Below are 13,730 nucleotides of genomic sequence, written 5' to 3'. Positions count from 1 at the left end.
AAAACTGCTCAACAGCAGCATTTTAAGCCATGTAATTTCTGCTTCAGCCCCAACTAAGTTCTTAGGGGTACTAATGCTACCATAAGAAGTTACTGATAAGCAGCATTTTACAGTGTGCATGAGCTGAAAACACTCCCTCCAAACCACGGGATGTCACAAGGAATGTAAAAGATGTCAGACTGCTTCCTCTGCTGCCCCAAAAACCTCCTGCGGTCCCAACCCAGCTCCTGATTTCAGGGCCCCTGACTGCAGCGAGTCACGACCACAGGCTCCCATGGCTGTTGGAAACAGGCATCTGAAGAGGTGCCTTTTTCACGACACCTTTTCAATTACAGATGCCTGCAAACTGCACAGAAACCAGAATAACTAAATATAGTTATTCTAAGCATACTGGTGGAAAGCAACTTTGCACTTTTAATAATGCAATTTGTATATTTAAATAAACGAAGGAAGAGTAATATAGGCGGCCAGCAAAGACAGCATCACTATCAGACAGAGTAATCGTCAAGTATGTTTTCAACTTAGTATAGAATAAGCCACTTAAATTTTATGGTAATACAACAGTAAGTTTCACAGGGTACATCGGTAAACTCCAAAACAGACATGAGCAGTGAGAGGACAATACAAGTCCTCATAATAAGAAAATACAAGTGGGGAAAAAATAATCTTATTTGACACCTGTTCTCATGAACAGCAGTGGAATCAAGCGTTTCCCTCCCAGGCTGCCCACTGGTGTTGGAAGGAGAGGGACACATCACACAGTGCCGCAGGGATGCGGAACCAGCTCCGTCTTTCACGTACATCGTAAGAAAATGAGAAAAGATACAACCACCTTCAAGAAACTGAGTCACGCACAAGGAAACAACAGGCCTGGTAGAAATACAGAAAATAGGAAAAATGCCAACAAAAAGAAAAGCATTTTCCTAAGGGCCAGCTCCATTCTCCAAGGCACAAGAACGCTTGCACTAGCCTGACCCACGGAGAACAACTTCAGAGCATGGTGAGAGGGCAGGACAAAACCCAAATCCCAGGACAAGGTAGTTGAAATCTAAGGCAAATTCCAACCAACATAAAGCTAACTCATACTATTAACATGCTTTATCAAGAAGTTAGTTCATTATATTTAAAAAAGAAAGAACAGACTTGTGTGCTTAAAGCAACCTGACGAACATCATGAAAGAAAAAATTCTAGTTTAAGTTTTCCCATTGGGTAAAACAGGCAGGAAGACCCACCTGGTTTTGCTGAGCGCTAAGAACCGTGCTATGATTTTATGATGGCTATTACAGTTCTACAGAATGCATTCTCCAGTAGATGAAAATAGAGAAAAATTCAGCTGTAATACAATGCACAAGTATTTCTCACTCCCAAATTTTATTTTATGTTCAAGCAGAAGAGGAGGAAGTGCACGCAACTGAAGAGGTGCCAAGTTCTCTGCAAACAGTTTGGTAAACTTGAAGCATAATATTCTAAACTTCTTTTTCCAGGGCACTTCCTCCTAGCATAGAGCATAATTCAAGTAAGAAAGCAAGCACATATATTTCCTACATAAGGAAAAACATATAGACCAAATATTAAACATCACGTTATGGCAGCAATGCCATTACATGTCTTAGAAGCTACTGCAAAGAGAAAACTGGGTCAGAGAAGCAGACCTTACAGTATGCCTGCCTACAGACCCCCCAAAAAGTACTGCATTGGAGAAAGCACTGGAAGATGTTGCAAGTCTGACCCCTTTCTCGTTGACTAAACCTGCTATTTCACTGACCGGGATTTTAAGACAGCACCAGACTCTCACCTACCATCAGTACCACTCTCCTTCCAACTATGCCATGCAAAAAGACCCCTTGTTTCCTCTAACCCAGGTGCACACGCTGTACTCCATGTCTTTGACAGCCCATACGTCTGTCCCTGTTGTAATACAGTCCTCTTCCAACTCTACTACAAATCAACACAAAAGCTTTCAGCAAGTATAAATCACAACTTCCAATACCCTAAATTCCTATAGCCTAAGTTGTCCTTTATCGCAGCACATTTTATTGTCTTCCATGACCAGCACCAGACAAGTATAATTTTACCAAGTGGTCATTTTGGCAAATTAAACCCAGCCCAGGCCCTTCTACTTAACAGTCTGCCATATTTTTATGCTGATCAAAGGCCTCCAAGTTTAATCTCTTAAGAAAATCAGGAAAGCTGGCAGAACTTCTATTGTAAAACCCTGCTTACTTTGAAGTCTGCCGCTGGTCTGAATTAAATTGAATTTTCTGACCATTCATCTAGTAGTCTGCAAAACCACCCATTTGGACACACTTAGCTTGGAGGGACAAGGACAGGTACCCCATGATATGGCACAATGCAAGATTTGAACTGACTAAACAAGCTGGCCATAAAAAGGGACAGAAACACAACTCATGAAAATATATAATACTCCAGCCTAGCTTTGGATGGATACGTTTCATTCTCTTTTCTGTTTTGGGAGGGAAAGAAGAAACCATAAATACCCAATTTTCAGTTTTTTAAACTCTATAAAACATCTGAGCATTTCTCCATCCCCTAACATTCAAAACAGATTCCCTGGAGAGGAGCTCTGCCCCAGCATACTTTAAAGAATAGCTCCCTCTTACTGATTAATGAAATTCAGTTAGAAAGAAAACCTTACAGTACAGATGGTGAGAGCAGACAGAGACAGTGGGTTTTAGACAAAAGGCAGTGAAATGCAGCTATATCAAACTTTTAACACTGTTCTAGATACAACAATAACATGAAGGAAAGACTGTCCTTTCCTATTTTGTTCACATCCCATCTGTTATGCCACTTTGTCAGCTTCTTTTCTTGCTCTTTAGCGAGTTAAAAAAAAACAAGCAACAGGAAAGAGCTACCAAACAAGAGTATCTACCAACGCCAGCCAGGAGATAAGCAAGTGTTTTAAATGCATCTTGGAGAAAGGAGGGGATAACAAGGAAAAGCTGTATGGATTAAATCATTATTGTGGCTACTCTGTTTATCCCATATGGTTAAAATTGCTGATGTGGGCCATTTTAGGCAGCTCCGCAAGCAAGGCAGTACAGGGCTCCTGCGTCAGCTTCCCTACCGTGCTGCACAGAGAAGGCCCCTCTCCAGAAGCTGACCACTATGCCTAGTCAGTCTCTTCCACCGACACACCACTTCTCTCAGTAAAAAGTTACTTCCCACAGTTCTTAAAGACAGAAGGGAAAATGATTTTAAGAGGGGGAAAAAAACCCCACCTTTTGCCATAAGCTACATCTCCATTAGAAGGCAGTGGCCCCTATGAGAAAGGCCTCAAGTGTCCCACTACACTGAAAAACTATTGCTGACCTAAATCAATGAACACAAACCTCATGAAGCAGGTGATGAAGACAACACCATCTCTCATTTCCACACCCAGTGAAAAAAATTGCAAAAGCAAAGAGGAGAGGGCAAGCAGCACTGCAATCAGAGCCTCAATCCCTCTAGGACAGCTCTTTAATCATGAATTTCTCTCATTGCTTTTTTAAAAAAAACATCTGTGCTAGCCCACACCACCTATTCAGCAAATGTGGCTGACTCTTCCTGATTCTCTCCCTCAATCCCCAGGTGAAAAATTTCAATTTTCCATCACAAACAGCAGTCAGCGGTTACTGCTATCCCACCAGTCCACCAAACAAATTATGAGGCAGAGGTTTACAATTTAATACCTCATCCCTCTTTGCTATCATTTGCTACCTCATTTAGACAAAAATGAAAAGTGATGTAGGCAGTGTAATAGTAGAACTCCAATGCTACAGTTGCTGACTACAGACCTTTTTGTGCTCAATGCTCTACAGATGAACAAAGGATGACCCCTCCTCCTCACCGCTTACAAAATCAGGCAAAAGTTTCTCAGTTGCTGAGTTCCGACTGACCTCATAAAGAATAGTACAATGTTAACTATGGCCTCAGCACACTAGCTGCCCAAATTCGGGTGTTTCTGTGGATGTCATAATCAGAGAGGGCTTTGCAGGTAAAAAGAGAAAACTAAGATAGTTCCTAATTATGGGAGACCTCTCATCACGATGGGAAAAAACAACAACAACAACAAAGGTACTGCATTGTGGCCCAGTTAGGGGATGGAGCCAAGCACCTTCTTGCACGAGATTACAGGTAGGGCCCTGAAGGACCTTGAAAGCAGAGATAAGCAACCTACGTTTGAAGCTACAAAGAGAGGGAGCCAGTGGAGCGATGCAAAACTGGTCAGGCAGTAGCAGCTGCTAGGAACAATGACTGAGTGGGTTGCCTCTTCCTGCAACATGCAAAACGTGTACATACTCAGCAAGAATGGAGAGGCTATAGCCAACAAGCAGGTGATCACAACAACAAAGGAGTGAAACGAGGTGGTCCTGGATGGGATGAGTGTTAGCTGTTTAGCTAAACAGTACCATCCTAGAGATTGTACAGCATGCCTGCAGGAGATGGCCTGCTAAAGGAAATGAAGAAATCGGAGGTGAATAGAAACTACATTATTGGTCAGACAGGTGAGACAGGAGTATGACTCACAGCTGTCAAAACAAAATAGTGTGAGCAAGGAATTTGTGGGTTTTTTACATGTCAAGCTTGATGTTGACACATAAATATCAAAACCAAGTTTCATCAGGAAAAGGCTGATTTTATTTAGAGCCAGGAGACAGTGAAGAGTTGAGACATCGTAAAGAACTGAGCCACAACTGAATTTGATTGTAAGACTAGCGACGAAGTGCTGTAGGATAAGACTAGGGGTAAAGGATGAAGCTAAACCAGACCTGCAATGCAAACCAGAGAGCAATGAAGATAACTGGAAGGATATACAGTCAAGACTGTTTCAGCAGGCAAAGGAGAACCAGGTCAAGACAGTTTCAAAAAACAAGGTATTCTGAAAGCAGTGCACTGTACCAAGCAGAGAGGAGAACCAAGGGGAACCAAGGGAGGGTGCTCAGTTTAGAGGACAGCAGACAAACTAGCGCAGAGCTCCAGGACAGGACTGGAGGGCCACCCGAGCATTGGCGAGCCTGAAGATGAAAAAAGATCAAGGTTGTCTGAGACGCAAGTGTAGTCAAAGGATTTCCCATCAGCAGTAGATCAAAGACAATAAAGCAGGCTTTGACTGTGTCAGAAAGAGCCAGATAAGAGTTACAAAGTAAGATGAAGTGGGTAAGGTTACTGAGGAAAGTGGAAGATTTGCATGAGAAGAGCAGACAGAGTTGGTACAAATATGACAAGGAAGAGAAGGAAAACATCTATGCCAATACACAGGAGATTTCTAATCATTGACTTCGTGCAATAAAGCAGGAACTAGGAGTTATAAATTAAATTCTTCCTTGATTTTTAACAGCTTACGGTAGACTTGCAGGGTTGCTTGGTTGTTTGGTTTTTTTCTTTTCCTTTTTTTAAAATCAAAACACAAAAGCACCATCTACACCAATTTGAAAAAAAATCAGACTTCAAAAGAACCAAAGTCAGCAGATTTATTTTTTTTTTAATATTCTAACATAATTTTTAAAAAAAAGCTTTTGTGTTCTATGCAGTAAATGAGGGATGGATGGGTTTGCTGTACCTTCTGTGTCCTCAGGTAGGGGGATACAGGCACAGCCTCACACTTAACAAAACAAAACGAAACACAAAAAAAAAAAAAAGATTTCACGTTTGAAAGTTGAACAGCTGGATGGCAATCTGTAGAAGACATCCCCAAAAGCCACTATTTCTTCAGAGCTCCGCAGACATCTTTTTCACTCTATTTGGAAGAACCTGTTTAAGTCTATGCAAGAAACTAAGGCTACGACTGCTAATTATAAAGTCAATTTGATACTAATGTAGAATATCTGATAGCTAAGTACCTTCACTAGAATAGAGCTCTTTTCTAACAACAGATCTTTAGGCAAGCTAAAATTAAAGTCTGAGGTTAATGCTGAGAATGAAACAAGAATATGAAAAACAAAAATGTTTGATTGTTTAAAAACAGAACCACCCCAATTTGAGCACGGTTTGTGTTTCTTAAGGCAGATTTCCCCAATTGCTAAGCAAGCCTAGTTTTAAATACAAATTTTCAGAAACACTGCCACCCCTCTGGTGCCTCCCTCCCAAAGTGTGGCAACAAGCAAAAACTTCCAAATAGGAGCAAGCTTACTTGAAGAGGATACAAACCATTAAAATAATTAATAAAAAGTAGTAACTAAAAAAACCTCTTCTGCTCTCCCAGCTGCCAGATCGACAAAGCTGCATGTGGCTGAGGGAGCAAGAACAGTTTGGCAGAAAATAGTTGGTGTTCCCCCAAAGCAAATAACAGTTAAAGCTTCTTGTTACAGTATGTACTTGTATTTAAACTCTGTTAAAAACCCAAAACAACCATTATACTTAAAAGATTTTGAAAAACATGACACGCTACTCATTTAATTGCTTCTAAGTATGTAAAATCCCTACAGGAATCTTTATTCAGACACTGCCTCAAAATGCCCCAGCTCTGTACAGTAGCACATCCTGTGAGCTTTACATTATCAAAGGCTAAGTGTACCTGAAATCAGGTTTAAACCTCTCTTACCTCAATGTCAAGTACTTCCACCGTGTTGTCCAACATCTTTATTTTGATTGGTAGGTCCCGCTCGTGTGTTTTGGCAGGCAATGATGCCATTGCAGTGGAGAGGTTCTGTCCCGGCTCCAAGGTACTCACTCCTGTGGTCTTTTGGACACCCAAACGAGAGCCAGGAGTCTGCAGGACTCTGTATGTTCCTTCTATCTCTCCCATCTTTCAACAGCAAGCAGAGTCTAAAGAAACCTGGAAGAAAATAAAGGATTACAGCCTGAAAGATAGTTTTCCACTGATATCCCATGTGAAAATGCTACCCACCAAAACACAGTCACACACAAAGTCCTTATTTAATGCTCTTCATCCTGCTATCAAAATCAATAATAAAGTTGATGAAACTCTGGTCAAAAATCCAGCTGCTGGGAAGAAAGATAAGTGGCAAAAAAAATAACTCTTCCAAAACACAGTTAGGAAATAGGATACTCAAACCTGCACCCTCCACCCTCCTTACACACTGACATTTTAATTTCCAGTTAACTTTTCTGCCAATTTACCTCCCTAAACCAGGTCACTACAGTATGAACACTGCTGACAGCACAAGAAAAGCCACCTGGAGCAGCCCATGGAGGGAAAGACAGGACTCTGCCTTTCACTGATACCTAGCCATCCCATTGACTTTGCTACAATATCGGACCACACCCCGAAATAACAGGAACAAATAACTTTCTTCATCCCCCAAAATGATGACTCATGCAAAACCGTAACTACTCCAACCAATGCCGGCAGCTCAGAGCCTTCGTAATGTAGATATCTGCTGCAGATAACAGTTCTTCACCTTATTAACAAACCTGCACCGTACCCAGACTAAGTCAGTGGGCAAAAATCTCAATTACAAACATCTACGCTAGTTCAGGTAGACCAACTCCTACATTGTGATCCTTACTTTCTTGGTTTTGTGGCAGTTGTTACAGAGCAAATGTAATTTGACATGAAGAAAAAAAACACGTGTGCCTCTCTCTGGCTCTCCTGCACCACAGAAGCAGTGGCAACATTTGCACCTGGATCGCAGCAGGGTCTACATGAATGCGAGGCATGTGTGCTCAGGATGCAACGCACCCAACAAAGCCACTGCCCCACGCTCACCACTGGCACGAAGTATTTGGCAACAACATGCAAGGCGCTCAGCTGAAACGCACATGGAAACCGATAGGCTCCTTGGTGCTTTTGGTTGCATTTCCCAAATACCATGCTATGTCTGAACAATCAAAAGTATGTGGTTACTGACGCTGGGACAGCCTTCGCATGGCCACCACACTACAAAAAATTCAATGAAGTGTTAGATTATTGTTTTGTAATAAACGTGTTTTGTCTAAAAAGGAGAGAGGCAGATCATGAAAACATTCCTTTGTCCCTCTACGCTTTGAGTAGGTAGGCAACCCGCTCTGTGGATTCAAACGGAGGCAGCCTTATATGTTGTTAAAAATTTGTGGGGGGGGTTTAGGTTTTAATCGTTGCACACATTGAGATTGGTCAAATGTCTTCCTGGCTTGCAGATCAGTGGGTTTCAATGTTATGGGGTTTTTTTGCTTTTTAAACTTGCAGACCCCTGTACAGATAAACTTGTCACAGGAGAGGAGACAGATGCCTCCTGCATAATTACACATACGACAAGGCTTGTTTGGGTTAGCGGTCTCTCAGAGCCCTTGCAAGCACTGCAGAGCCCTGCCTGAGCAGCACAGCTCAAGACCACTGCAGAGATGCCTCCAGCCTCATGGCTGATGACACACGTGATGAGAAAGCGTGAGAAGGATGATCTCAACCTTAAAAGTGTGTGTACGCTGCCCAGTGCCCGACCTACCAGTTTTAGGTGACAAATTAGCAGAAAGTTTATTTCTCAGACCATTTTGTGCATATCCTTTCACTGAACTTCCCAGTTTGTGTGGCCACACAGCCACAGAGAAAAACTTTTAGGTCATAAATTTTAAAGCTACCACAACAGCAAAAATCACCAGAGACAGTTGCCGAGGTTACACCTCTAACTGCTAACCTGAACAGAAACCATAGCTCAGTGTCATCTGTATCTCCTTGATACTCTGTCCCTTTTAACTTAACTGTATGGTAAGATTTTGCTACTGCCATTCAGAAGCTTATGAGCAACTGAAGTTGCCCAGAATCAGCTATACTCCTCACAAGACTATTTATTAGACAACCGCTCGTCAAATTAGCACTCTATGAACACATTCACCCTGTTCCGAATAAACAGCTACTGGAAGGCATAGACCCTGCAGTTAGTTACTCAACAGGAAAAAGATGTGAGCAGTGGCAGCTGAGGCAGCACACAGAGCAGCCCTGCAGCAGAGAGGCTTCGGCAGCCTCCCCTCCAGCTGCAGCCAGCCAGTTCCCAAAGGCAACGCAGGTAGGCCACCCAACTCCGGACTAAACAAGGAGCTCCTGGGTACTTTTATTAGCTTTGGTTATTAGCTAGGAGAAACTAAAGTCATGTCAAGCAGAAATTGAGGATGTCAAAGACTTTCCTCACAGGTGTTACAGGAAAAGTGAACTCAATGGGGCTCAACCAAGCACCTTGCTGATCACACATTCCTAACAACATTTACCACTAGACTAGTCCCCAGCCAGCATATATTCAGATTTTTAAGGTCTAACAAGCACTCAGGCAGAAAACACAATGTGCAGAAGCAAGGCACATTTCCCTAGAAGAGCAGTGCCCTGCCTGCCGTGTAGCAGTTGTGAGCATCTCCCCACACCACATCCAGTTCCCTCCCCATGCATGCTACTAATGCCAGTACAATTATTAAAAATTCCCAAATAGCCTGGCCTGCTCCAATTGCCTCAAAAACCAGAAGCGGGAGGAGTATTAACCAAGCCAAGTACTACTTCCAGTTTCACCACCAATTATAGTTACGTGTCGTGTTTTATGTAAGCTGACTACATATGATGTTTCTTAACAAAAAACATTGTGCGATGATTTAGGAAGCGTTTCAGTTTAAGGGGCTGACTAAAGGAAAGGTTGAGGAAAATGAAAGAGTGAAGCCTAAGATGGGCTGCAAGCATTGGGAAGAAAGAGAGGCTCTATGGGCAGAGCAGAGAAAGTGTCCAACAGCACTGAGAGCCTCCCACCCCAGGCGAGCCAGAACAAGGTCTCATTTACCTCCTCACCAAAGCAAAACTAAAATGCAGTTACCACAATATTAGCAGTTCCAAGAAAAAAAATCTTCATTGCATTCACATCCCCCCCCCCCCCGACTTCTTTGCACCAAGTGCTTAACCTGATAATTTCCTATAAACCGGGACCAGGCATCAAAGCTAAATCAGCTCCCTGAAGCACAGTGACAGAATGACTGTTGCTCTCAGGCCCAAGTAAAGGAGCAGCTGGGAACACAAGTTACAAAATCAAGGTAGCTATGTACTTTTTGTTGCCTTTTTGAAATGGCTTCAAAGTCACAATGACTTTTATCTTCTACTTGGATGAAATAAACTTATTTTTCAGAAGCAAGACAGCATTTTTCAGCTAGCAGCAAATCTGGAAAGGCAGCTTACACCCAAGGATATGCCTGTGCAAGATTCCAAGGGGTTTCAAATGAACTCCTCTGAGCACGGTGTCTTTCAGTCAGTCACTACGATGCTCCATGCCTCACCTAAGCAGAAGGCTGGTCTCAAGTAACACCGGTTTCCCAGCTCCCAGGTGTGAGAAGGGTGATCCCTTCCTCCTGCAGGAAGAGATCCCCACCACCTGCGCACAGTGGAAGCCCGCACGGAGCAGCAAGGAAGCACTCTCAGCAGGAGCTCTCAAATCAGGTCCCTTCAGTCCACCAGAAGCAAACTTTCATTTTTTACCTTTTTCACCAGGCAATAGCATCACCACACGAAGGTGGCACCAAGGGATGCATCAGGAATCCAACAACTGCAGCGAAGAGGGATGAAGACTATGAGTGCCCCAGCTGCACCAGGAGAGACATCTCTCCCTGAAACCCGGAGGCCTCACTGCCATTACAAACACCGAACACCAGCCCTCGTCACGACCGCGTAAGGGGTCTCACGGCTCTCTCCTGCAACGGTGCAGCAGCACCGTGTGCCGGGGACCACAGGCTTGCCTGCAAGGAGATCGGATGCGCAAGGAGGGTGGAGAACGACGGCAGCTGGTCCCTGCCAGATGAGCGGGGCTCCAGGAGGGCTTCTCCAACTGATTACAGGGAATCAGCGGGGCGGTGCAGCACTACCCCCTCGCATCCCCAGCACTGCGCCCGACCGGCGCCGGGGGTCCCTCGCAGGGAGGCGGATGCGGAGAGGATGGGATAGGCCGGAGCACAGGTGCGCAAACACTCCCAGCCCGAGAAGAAAGTGGCGAAACCGCCCAGGCCGGGACCCGGCAGCCCACTGGGGAACACGCTCCCGAGCCGCCCGCCAGCCACAGCCCCCCCCCCCTCCTCAGGGCCGCAGACCCTCCGGCGGCGCGGGCAGGGCAGGGCACAGCACGGCAGGGCCGAGGCCCCTCGCGAAAGCCTCCGCCCGGGGCCGCAGCGCACGGCAGCGGCCGCCGGCGGCGGAAGCGCCCGACGCGCAGGCGGGCCGGGCCGGGCCGAGCCGAGCCGGGCCGGGCCAGGCCGGGCCGCTGGCCTGGGGCGCCGCTCGCCGGCAGCCCCCCTCCCAGTTCTCGCCCCGCCGCCCGCTCCCCCCGGCACCGCCGCCCGGCCTGCGGGTCCGGCTGCCGGGACGGCTCGGAGCCGGCCCGCGGGGACCGCCGCGCCCGACCGCGCCGCGCCTCACCTCACCTCAGCGCCAGGGGCCGGGCCCGGCCCGACCGCGCGCCGCAGCCCCAGCCCCGTCCCCGCGCAGCCCGCGCGCACTGGCCCAGCGCCGGCCCCGCCCCGCCCACCGCCATTGGCCGGCCGGGGACGGGGGCGGGGCCGCGGGTTCCGGTGGCGGCGGCGCGGCGCGGCCCGGCCCGACCTGTGCCTCTGCCGCCGGCAGCGGGCGCGTAACGGAGCCGCGGGATCGGCCCGGGGCATCCCGGCCCCCGCCCTGCTCTTACCTCCATCTGAGTCCCCCAGGGAACGTTGGCAGCGGAGGAGAACCCGTGCGGCGGCTGCGGGAGGCCCGGGGGGATGCAGGCCCCCTGCGCCCGGAGAGAGATGGGGGGAGGAGGGCTGTCCGTCGGCCCTACCCGCTCCATCCTCACCCCCCCAGCCCCCCCCAAAAAAAAACCCAACAACAAAACAGAAACCTGGAATCACGCAGCCGACCGGACCGAGGCACCCCAAGCCGGCCGGGGCTCTGCCTGGGGCTGCAGAACACGGGCAAGTACAGCAGCTGCTGAGATCCAGGCAACACAGCTCGTAGTTTTGCCTTGAATAGTGAAGATCGCAGGTTTCCAGTTATTTTCACGAGCAGACCGATTTTAAATAGGGATAGAAAGAGCCGCAGTGCTGCAGAAGGGGAGAGAAGACGTGGGTGCTGCACCCATGCACCAAGAGCTGGCCCAGCAGCATCGGGCGCTGCAAAGGGGCTGAAGAGCATCAGAACATCCTCCTCCTCCTCGGTCCCCAACCAGCACGCCGGTCCGCCAAGTACGGCAGACAAGAAGCAAACGCTGTAGGAAATTGAGCGCAGGATGAAGAGAGTTCTGCCTGAACACACCTTTGCACCTTCAGCGTTCGGAGTCTGCTCAAAAGCAGATGGCAAGGCCTAGCGATAATGGGGCGGCCAGGGAAAGAGCGGTCCCTGAAAAGGGGTGTCTCTGAGAAACACCCCCGGTCACCCAGAGGGACCGCACCTCCCAGCAGTCTGCTCTTCAAGACAAGAAACAACAGATACTTGGATTTCTCTAGGAAAGGGTTGATGGCCAATAGCACAAGAAATGCCAAGAGCCACCTTGTTTCTGAGAACTTGACCTTTTCACAACAATTTGAAAAACAAAATATTAGCATAGCATATGACTTTTATATTAACAAAACACATGAATCATGCAGAACAGCCCTTTCAACCTGGAGCAGCTTCACCACTCTCACCCACAGCAAGAAGCAACTCACAAATTTAATGAGTAATTCCTGACTAGCAACATTCTCCTCTCTTTAAAAGAAAAAAGACGCAAGGTTTTAAAAATATGTCCCATTATTTCTTCTCCTTAAAAAGTGAAATGGAGCTGAAGAACCTCATGCATACAAAAAAATCAGGCAAGCTACAAAAGTATACACAGCATTTTAGATAACTCCATTCGTAAAAACATTTGTGATTCCAATAAACTGAAGTGCTTTCATAACTGAAATGGATGTTTCGGTATCCTGGTTTGCCTAGCATTTGCATTGCTCTTCCATAGGCAATGAAAATGGAGTAGTTGATTTTATTTGCAGCTTAAGCACTAATACAGTTTCACATCCTTTAAAGTGTAGACACTTCAGAGTAATCTTCATTTTCCGTCACTGACTTTAACATCTAAAAAGAGCACAAAAACTTTCTTTTGCAAGTTGGAGAACAAATCTCATGTGATCACTTTAAAAGCAATCAGAGAGGAAGCAATAATTACAGTAAAGTCTTTAGAAGCGTCGACACCCTGCTGTTTATGCTTCGCTGAATATTGCTAACTTTTATTGCTCACACAAACCACACGTAATTTACTGCGCTGAAACAATCCAGTAATGAAAAGGCACCAAAGGTTGTGTGTGTCCGAGCGTCCACATACCCAGTACCTCTGTTTCTACATGCACCTCATTTCTAGCCTTCCTACACACCACAGGCAAAAAATTTATTTTTCGTCATAGCATGAGGAGTTTAGCAGGATGCACAAGTATTCCTCCAAGACCAGTTTACTTGCCATGAACCAGAACCTTAAGAAGTCTCTCCTTTTCATACCTGCATTCCCAATTCTTCAGGGCAGACAATAACGTCCATGCTGATGGTACCTGGCAGCTATCACTGCCTAGATGCTAAAACCTTTCTATAACAGGTTTTCTCATATATGTGTGTATATATATATATCTCATAGAATCATAGAATGGTTTGGGTTGGAAGGGACCTTCAAAGATCATCTAGTTCCTACCTCCCTGCCATGGGCAGGGACACCTTCCAGTAGACTAGGTTGCTCAAAGCCCCATCCAACCTGGCCTTGAACGCTTCCAGGGACGGGGCAACCACAGCCTCTCTGGGTAACCTGTTCCAGTGCCTCACCACCCTCACAGTGAAGAA

At 46.2% G+C, this 13,730-nt stretch overlaps 1 protein-coding gene across 7 annotated transcripts in view; it reads right to left on the bottom strand.

Annotated features, from left to right (window-relative positions):
* FARP2 (FERM, ARH/RhoGEF and pleckstrin domain protein 2) overlaps positions 1-11,388 on the bottom strand; it is an 81,326-nt gene extending 69,938 nt beyond the window's left edge. For 5 of the 7 annotated variants that reach the window (XM_049802089.1, XM_049802093.1, XM_049802094.1 and 2 more), the window contains exons 1-2: positions 11,316-11,373; positions 6,546-6,779 (exon numbers count right to left, since the gene is read on the bottom strand). In XM_049802089.1, coding sequence (XP_049658046.1) covers positions 6,546-6,749 — 204 coding nt within the window. In that variant the 5' untranslated portion in view covers positions 6,750-6,779; positions 11,316-11,373. Of the gene's footprint in view, positions 1-6,545; positions 6,780-7,084; positions 7,559-11,315 lie in introns of those variants that run through there. The other 2 variants (XM_049802090.1, XM_049802091.1) reach the window with 2 other exon arrangements.
* Between the last annotated feature and the right edge of the window lie 2,342 nt (positions 11,389-13,730).

Source organism: Accipiter gentilis, chromosome 6 (genome assembly GCF_929443795.1).
Source record: "Accipiter gentilis chromosome 6, bAccGen1.1, whole genome shotgun sequence".
Classification (NCBI taxonomy): Eukaryota; Metazoa; Chordata; class Aves; order Accipitriformes; family Accipitridae; genus Astur; species Astur gentilis.
This window is presented reverse-complemented; position numbering and strand designations above follow the sequence as displayed.